The sequence below is a fragment of the Gossypium hirsutum genome, chromosome D11 (assembly GCF_007990345.1).
Source record: "Gossypium hirsutum isolate 1008001.06 chromosome D11, Gossypium_hirsutum_v2.1, whole genome shotgun sequence".
NCBI classification, from domain to species: Eukaryota; Viridiplantae; Streptophyta; class Magnoliopsida; order Malvales; family Malvaceae; genus Gossypium; species Gossypium hirsutum.
Genome location: NC_053447.1, coordinates 63,340,572 through 63,349,766, shown reverse-complemented (window position 1 = coordinate 63,349,766; position 9,195 = coordinate 63,340,572). Strand labels below are relative to the sequence as shown.

Sequence of the window (9,195 nt, the reverse complement as noted above, 5' to 3'; positions counted from 1 at the left end):
CTTTTGTAGCATTTTTATTATTTTGTTCATTAGTATTATTATTATTATTATTTAATATTATTTTTATTATCATCGTATTTCCATTTACACTTATTTATGTAAATTTTTTTATATGTTTATCTTATTATAGTATTATTATTTTAATTACTTATATTTATATACATACATGTGATTTTATGATATACATATGTAATATGCATATTTTTTATAATCTATCTATATATACATATACGTACCTATATATATATATATTTATATTTCACAATTTTTATACATATCTATATACTTTACTTTCATAAATATATATATATGTACTTACATATTCTTCATATTTTAAATACGTATTTTATATATGTTCTTTATATTTTTATGATTCATATATATACTTATATATATACTTTTTATATTTTATATATATATATACTTTTTTATGATAGTTACATATGTATAGATGTACATGCTTACTTATATATATTTTATATAATAATTTTAAAATACATATATACATATATTTTTCATATTTCCGTAATTTTATGTATATACATACATGTATATTTCCCTTATATGCACACATATATTTTTTTATATATTTTATAATTTTCATGTACTTTCATTTTTTTTATGTTCATTTATGTACTTATTCACATGTCCATGTTTATGCTTTAGTTTTATTTATTTATTTATTTGCTATGGAATATGTATGATTGATTTATTTTATTATTCGTTTTTGTTCATTTTTTTATATTCACATTATCATGTTTATTATTCCATTATGCATATAAATATCATATTTCAAAAAAGGAAAATATTTCAAATTGAGGCAATACTTAGCGTTTGGAAATTCGAGAAAACGTGCCCTAAGGTGCTGGGTGTCGATTTTTCTCGCTTAACCAAATGGCTTAATATCCTTTAAAAAATTTTAAAATAATTTTAAAATAAGGCAATGTTTTGCGTTTGGGAAATTCGAGAAAACGTGCCCTAAGGTGCTGGGTGTTGATTTTTCTCGCTTAACCAAATGGCTTAATATCCTTTAAAAAAAATTTTAAAAATAATTTTAAAATAAGGCAATGTTTTGCGTTTGGGAAATTCGAGAAAACGTGCCCTAAGGTGCTGGGTGTCGATTTTTCTTATTTAACCGAATAGCCAAACATCATTTTAAAAATTTTCGAAATAAGGCAATGTTTGCGTTTGGAAAATTCGAGAGAACGTGCCCTAAGGTGCTGGGTGTCGATTTTTCTCGTTCAACCAAATGGCTAAATATCCTTTTTTTTTTAAATTCGAAATAAGGCAATGTTTTGCGTTTGGAAATTCGAGGGATGTGTCCTAAGGTACTTGATTTCGATTTCTCGTTTAAACCAAATTGCCAAATATCCTCTTGAATTTTAATCCATGCCATTCTAGTTTTTTTAAAGGATCGTATTTTAAAGTTCTTTAAAGTTTTCAATTTTCGACATTAAGACATTAAGTAATCAACTAGGTACCAATTTTGGGCGTATCGAGGGTGCTAATCTTTCCTCGTGCGTAACCGACTCCCGAACCCGTTTTTCTGAATTTCGTGGACCAAAATCGTTGTTTTAATAAAATTAAATTATTTATTAAAACAACCACTTTTCAAGGTGATCCGATCACACCTTATCAAAAAAGGATTGGTGGCGACTCCCGTTTTTGTTTTTCAAAACCCAAGTCGACCCCGTTTTTTCAATCAAAAAAATGGTGTCAACACTATTTATTCTTTTCTTCATCATCGAGCATTTGAGCCTTTCTAATCATACATTATTTTAGAAATAGTAATTTTCTTACCATTACACCATGAGGAAGTAGAGAGATGAGAGAGTTTAAACTCGTACTATCAAAGTGTCAGATAAAAATTCTAATCATTATTTCAAACAAGCTTCGATTAAATAATATATATATTTAAGAAAAAAGGTAATTATATGTGGAGAAAAATTATAGTAGTAATTAACTAATTATAAATAATAATGTGTAATAATTGCTTGACTATAAAAAAACAATAGAATTTAGTAGCAAACAAAAATATATAATTCCCATATAAAAAATCGTTAAGTTAATTATAAATATAGGTATAATGAGTCATAGTTCGCATACCGAAACAAATGGTTTTTTTTCTTTATGGAGAAAATCTCTGCTTGGAATTGGCAAAGAGTTGCAAATGTCAAGATTCAAATCCCATATGAATCAAGGATTAAATAAAATTGGGATACCATCAAACTTGTATCTCTTTTCAATAATTTAATGTTATTTTAGTATTTTCATTTAAAAAGTTGACACATTATTTTGAATTTGATTTCTTTCGTAATGAAAATATTAAAATGACATTAATTATTGAAAAAGGATACAAATTTGATGGTATCCCAATTTCATTTAATCCTTAACCCTCTACTGCACTTGAGAATTCAAAAATGTCTGAAATAATAACACAAAAACTTTACCAAGGCTTGATTCTAAAAAAACAAAAAAAAAAACTTACATTGTGCCTACAAACGCTATTTTTTAAATCGAATTTTTTATTATGATAAGCCATAATTTTTTTAAAAATTTTAATAGTTTTTAAAATTTTTAAATTACATTATAATTTTAAAAAACTATATTCAAAATGGATTTGGACTAATGGTTGTTTATATTCAAAAAGATATTTTACATTTAAATTTTTATTGTAATTTAAGCTTATATATTTCATATACCATAATAATAATGAATTTGAGTTTATATGTTACATGTATTCCATATATCATAATATTATTTACTTAATAAACTATTTTTAACTTTTAATTATAATTTAAGTTTATATGTTCCATATATTATATATTAATAAATTTAAATACATATTTTTTACTTTATAGCATCAAGTCTAAAATAGACCTTTTATCTTCTCAAATACACTTTTTGATAATAATAACTATCAAACTTTTGAAAAACATTTTTCAAAAAAATTAAGGTTACCTATTATATAGTTATGGTTTCCACATTACGCATAACCTAACTTTTTTCACATCTATCTTCAAAGAAGAGAGATGGTCGCCTTGTCTAAAAATTACGATCTAATTTGAAATTTTCAAACTTTTTAATATATCAATGGATTCAAATATACTTTCACCTCTAACTTTTTTTCTTGATAATCTAATATGACAGATCTATAAATTAAGTTCTCTATCGAATTTTTACTAATTTTAATAGACAATTGTACTTTTATTCTTTACCTTTTCACCATTTGTTGAGGCTTTGCTATGTCGTACGTCAGTTAAAAGGCCCTCCAGAAGATTTTTCTACAGCTGTTCTAATTTGTGCTTTTATTATAAACAAAATTAATAATTTAACTCTAGATTTATCTTTCTATGGTTGTATTGTTAGGGAGACCTTAGGTTCTTGTGAGTCCTTCGTTGATTTTAGTTTTTTTTTTTACCCATAGATAAGCTAATCATGTTGCCCATTGTTTGACACATTGATTGAAGCATGGGAATGATGTTCTTGATTTCAATCTGGACTACCCGAATTTCATCCACCGATTGGTGTTCGATGATATTACTTAGTTTATACAGATTTGTCCTTTATGAGCGTTTACTTTAAAAAGTTCTAGCTGTTGCCATCTTCAAGGGAATTCACATCATCTATACTGATATTATTATCACATTGATTATTCCATCCGAGTACATTCCCAAAAAAATTGTCTACCATATTTGTTATAATAAACGTCGATAATGACGGTAGAACGATTGCAAAGCAATAAGAACGATCGGCCTTTCACCCCACAAATCTTCTTATTTTGCCACTATATTTATTTTTTTAATAAATGACAGGATTCTAATCACACAATTTCAAACAACATCATTTCGGCATAAAGTTTTATTAATACAATAGAAAACATAGTCAACACCTAAACAACTCAAACTAAACTTGAAGCACTCAAACGTAGGAAAAGGTTGCCAAGCAGAACATTATTTTTTTTACATATGAGGTGACAACCCGATAATAAGAGACTAAATTTCACACGGATACCACTTTTCGAAAGTGATTTTGGGTTTATTCAAACTTTTAAATCCCTGAATCAAATTGAGATTGGATCAATCAACAGGGCAGTGATGCTAGTTTTTGCTGAATCACCAACACGCGTATAAGCATCTTCATCCTTGTAAAGGAGATCTATAACCCTAGTAAGGTTGAGAATTCGATTAAGAGCCGATGTCGGCACCACCGTTGGTTTCAAGAACGCTTCGTTCATATCCTTCCAAGCATTGTTTATTCGCTTGTAGAACTCATCGTATGCCTCTTGTGCTGATACCCCATATTGTTTCATGTAACACTCCATAGCCGAAGGAACATGTTCTCTCTCTTGCTCAAAATGCAATAAACATAAGTTTTAAATAAATGTTTTAAAAAAATCGAATCGAAATCAACCCGAACACTACAATGATGAAAATAAATGATATACCTGGTGGCTAACAACATCATCCATCAGCCTACAAATAATTGTTGAAGCTCGAAGAATCTTTGGTGTATTAAATGCCCAAGTGAATGTCTCCTTCGTTATGCTATCCTCCATGCCGACAAAGGATACAATTGTAAGCATTGGATAACAAGTAGAAACAAATGCAACAGACAAATACTCCTCCACCGTTGGCATATAATGTTCATGCAGCCATTTGGCCTCAACAAAGTAGGCTTGACATACTTGTTTCATCTATTGACAAACAAACAAATAAAGAAGTTAGCAAAAACCAATTAATTTAGTTTATTGAAGTTACAAATTAAGAATGTTTGATCATATATACCGCTTCTTTTGCGAGTTGGACACGATATGATTTTCCTTGTTCGGACATCAAGTCTTCCATATCTTTAAAAACTTTTAAGAGCTCACTATAGCACAATTTCATGCAGTCTGGAAGTTGATCAGGGCAATTGATATCCCACCTACAATATGTCATCAATTCAAATGGCTATCTCTCTCTATAATTCAATCAAAAAAATTTTACCTTTGTCTGTTTAATTACCTTTGGATTGCTTTTGTAAATATTTCAAGTTCTTCATATGTGGCATATGCATCATAAGTATCATCCACAATTGATGTCAATGATATTACTTTGGTCATGAAAGTTCTAGCAACAGAGTAATGAGGTTCAAAGTATACTCCCAATATCCATAAGTAACATTCCACCAATCTATCTCGTATAAAGGGAAAATTGGTTTCAACATCTAAACCTTTCCACCACCTAAAATAAGAATAAATATATATTATTTATAAACCTGTGTATAAAAGGTTCTTATTTGGATGGAAACCTTGTGGCACTATAGATTACCTGTATATCTCACTTATTTCCTTCATGTGCAAATGTTGTACCATTTTGAAATCTAACTTTGCAAATTTCATTAAATTTTTGTCTTGGGTACCATATCCTTCATATATGGAAATGTAACTCCAAGCAACCAACCTTGGTAAGCTCTTACGAAGGGGACGCTTTAGAGCATTAGCAATCTGAGTGGAGAGAGGATAGTCTACCGTAGTTTCTGCCAACTTTAGATGAAAAGTGGTGAAAGAAAGAGCTTCTTCTAATAGATTTTCCTCGTGTAGTTGAAAATGTGCAGCTTCATACAATTCTAGCATGCCTTTCACATCACTAATTAAGGATTCTTTGAACTTTCCTTTCTCATTTTTGAACTTGTTGAAGGTCTCTGCTCAATCCAATCAAATTTGAAACATTACTTTCCTAAATGAAGTCATCAAAACTGAGAAAAACATAAAAGCAAGTATTCCAACTTTAAAATTATTGGATTTCACCTCTTAAATATAGTTGCATGTCTAAGATTATGAACTTTTATAATTATATATAATAAATTAAAGCATACCGCACTGAACATTGAAGCCATGCTCTCGTAGTAAACGAAATCGAACAGCAGTAGTGTAGAGATCTTCATCATCATCAATCTGAATATGATTGCAATAATGATCATATATAACTTCTAAGGCATCTTCTATCTCTTTCTCAAAATGGTAAGCTACACCTAAGCGTTTGACTGCATCAATTATGTGTAATTTTTGGGATGGTTTGTCCATATTTGCCACCAACATTCTCCTCACTTTCTGCTTCAATTCTTCATACTCTTGTTGGGTTCTGGCATCCATATCCTATTTAAGTGTGAAAAGTTTTCAATTAAATTTAAAGTATACATTTTCATGCGTCCATCATATTAGAATGAGAATAGAGATGAGAGAGTTGCAAAATTCAACTCTAACCTTTGTGGGTGTTTTATTTCTCAATGTCACCCACAATATTGCAATGACTAACAGTCAACAATTTTGCTACCCATTTCAGGTTAATTTTATAAAAACAAATTATACTTTTTAAAAACAAATTATATATATATATTAAAAAGAACTAATCAAGAGCTTCCACTAAACCTTAACCGAAACAACCCCGGCACTAGCTAAACCTAACATGTCCCAGATTTACCACCATCACTAAAACTCAGTATTAATTAGATTTATTCACGGGTTGAGTTACTCGATCAAGTCTTAAGGCCCATCCAAAAATTGAGAGAGTTTGGAAAAAAAAATTAGATCCGTTTAAAATATGGGTCGAGCTCAGACCTTAAATGTTCAAGCTTGAGCCCAACTCGGCCATGCCCTTTTTTAAAGTTTGTAATATGTTAGGTTATTTTTATATATTATGTAATTTATAACACATAAAAATTAAATCTATAGTAATATATATTACTACTATAATATAAACATTAAAAAACGTAATATTAGTCCTTGTACGTTAGATCAAAGAACAAACTAGACATTCTATTAAAAATTTTATTTATTTTTACTATTAAGTGTTGATGCGGTTGATGGAATAGCGAGATAGTGATGCATGGCAGGCCACATGTATCTTATGCTGACGTGAAAAGACTAATTCAAGCAAAATAGATAGAATTTTTTACAAATAGTGAAATGAATAGAATTATTGACATGGAGAGATTAATTCAAGCAACCAAATAGGGACACATCATCACTTAACAGTGGAAACAAACAGAATTTTTAACATACAATGACTGATTTATCTATTTTTTTAAGTAAAAAATCCAACTCGTATCATATAAACTTTCATGATAGTTTTACCTTATATCACTATTAAATAAATAGACAGACCAAGTCCTAGTGAGGTAGATATATGTCTGTCTAGTCTCATACAAAGAGGTTTTCACACGTAGAAACATACCATTCCAGGAGGAGTAGAGAGGAAAATATCCCCCCAAAAGCTAGGAACAAAATCGGCCAAATGGCGATTTTCCTTGGACATTGATGGTACAAGGTTTGCAGGCATTTTAGAAGACATCTTTGTCTGAGATTTGTATGATCCAAATGCATTTAGGAGTTGCTATTTATAGACATCGTCAACCTTAAATACTATGTTATATATAAAGTGAGATGTTTGAATAAAATGATGTCCATCAACCACAAATGCATGTTATATATAAAGTGAGATATTTGATAATGGCATGGTTTTCAGGAAACTTAAATTAATATATAGTAGATCCTTGGGTAGATTTGATTGATATCTTTGTTGGCGCTTAGTGTTAAAATAATTTAATTGCTCAACCTTTTCTACAAACATTATATTGTTTAAGAAATTATTGTTTTCTTTAAACCAGTCTATCAGTCAAGAATTTTTATCTTATTTTTAAAGTTGTGGGATGAATCCATAAACTATGCCTGTATGATTCTTTAAATGTGTGAGTTTAAATTTCTATTTTATCAAAAAAAAATGTTTTGGTACACCAATACTAATTTCCACCTTTTTTCTTTCTTTTTAAACTTTTTAATATGTTATTCTAGATCTTATTCTTCATCAACTTCGTTTTTATTTTTTCCATTATTTTTTAATCATTGTACCGTCACACTAGCACTGACTATAAATTAAAATATATTAAATAAATATTTAAGCTTATTTTAAAATATAATAACTTAATTAAATAAAATAATTGTTGTGTTATGATATTTCATTTTTTAACGATATGTAACAACCCCTAGCCTAAATCCGTCACCGAATTAGGGTTACGAAGCATTACGAATAAAACACAGATCAAAATAGTCAATTCATTTTCGTTTCATTCATTTTTTTTTCATTTTTTTTTGCCAACATTTAATCCTCAAAACGTCACATATCATAATAAGCATGCTAAACACAATTCTATCATATACATCATTTCCAAGCCAAATCATATGGCTAGAATTACATTTCAAAAATACACTAATAGTTCACTAGCCTATACATGCCATATGTCATATATATAAAGCTTCAAAAGTACCAACAAAATGATCGATAGTGTGATGACTTTTCCCAACGATCCTTGAATTTGAGCTAACTTCGATAATCTATAAAACAGTGGAAGAATGCACAAAGTAAGCTTTGGAAGCTTAGTAAGTCATAAGCAAATAAATCATTTCAATGAAAATTATAATTCAATTCAACTAAGCTGAACTCAAACATATGACAAACACATATACAATTAAATAACACATATGAACTCATATTATTACATTAAGTGCTAACTTACCTTTATATTTTATAAACATATACACTCACACATACCTGAACCATTCAGTTTAAAACCACATTTAGATTTGTTAAGAGCACATAGAAATCTTATAAAACTCGTACAATGTCATATCCCTTATATGGTCTTAAATGTTAACGCATTTTGATGCCACTGTCCAAGACAGGGTCTTATACAAATCATATACGATGCCAATGTCCCAGAAAAGGTCTTACACGTTTTCTTACTTTGATGCCAATGTCCCAGACATGGTCCTACACAAAAATCACATCTTGAAGTCCTATTATCATGTCATCAATTTCAAATACATTTTCTATGGTTCATTCAAAGCTATCGACTTCATAATTAAATTATTTCATACGCAAAATCAGTCATCCAATGCTCAAATCAATTCAAAATATATATTCATATACGAATCCAATTCAGCAATGAATATTGATATACCCAACAATTCGGCAATGTATAACCATTCACGAATCAAGTTCGGCAATGTATAATCATACATAAATCAAATTCGGCATCCTATATTCATAAACAATTCAATATTGACAATATATAACCATGTATGAATTAATTTCAGCAATGTACAACCCTGTACGAATCAATTCAGCAACTTATATCCATATACCAAACAATTTG

General features: G+C 29.0%; 1 protein-coding gene across 2 annotated transcripts; it reads right to left on the bottom strand.

Annotated features, from left to right (window-relative positions):
* Positions 1-3,967: 3,967 nt before the first annotated feature.
* LOC121223403 ((+)-delta-cadinene synthase isozyme A) lies at positions 3,968-7,403 on the bottom strand. Of its 2 annotated transcripts, none has more exons than XM_041104806.1 (7): positions 7,218-7,403; positions 5,860-6,139; positions 5,313-5,685; positions 5,007-5,225; positions 4,788-4,926; positions 4,448-4,696; positions 3,968-4,351 (listed from the first exon to the last, which is right to left on the bottom strand). In XM_041104806.1, exons 1-7 carry the CDS (start codon positions 7,332-7,334, stop codon positions 4,064-4,066), a joined length of 1,665 nt encoding a protein of 554 aa, XP_040960740.1. In that variant the 5' UTR covers positions 7,335-7,403; the 3' UTR covers positions 3,968-4,063. The 2 variants fall into 2 exon arrangements, with proteins under 2 accessions (XP_040960740.1, XP_040960741.1); XM_041104807.1 differs by having other exon boundaries at positions 3,968-4,345.
* Between the last annotated feature and the right edge of the window lie 1,792 nt (positions 7,404-9,195).

Bases quoted from the DNA above. Each gene is read 5' to 3' on its own strand.
- LOC121223403 (XM_041104806.1), bottom strand. From the start codon at position 7,334: ATGTCTTCTAAAATGCCTGCAAACCTTGTACCATCAATGTCCAAGGAA. The intron at 5,686-5,859 runs GTATGCTTTAAT...TGGATTGAGCAG, and splicing joins TGGCTTCAATGTTCAGTGCG to AGACCTTCAACAAGTTCAAA. The intron at 4,697-4,787 runs GTATATATGATC...GTTTGTCAATAG, and splicing joins TCCAACTCGCAAAAGAAGCG to ATGAAACAAGTATGTCAAGC.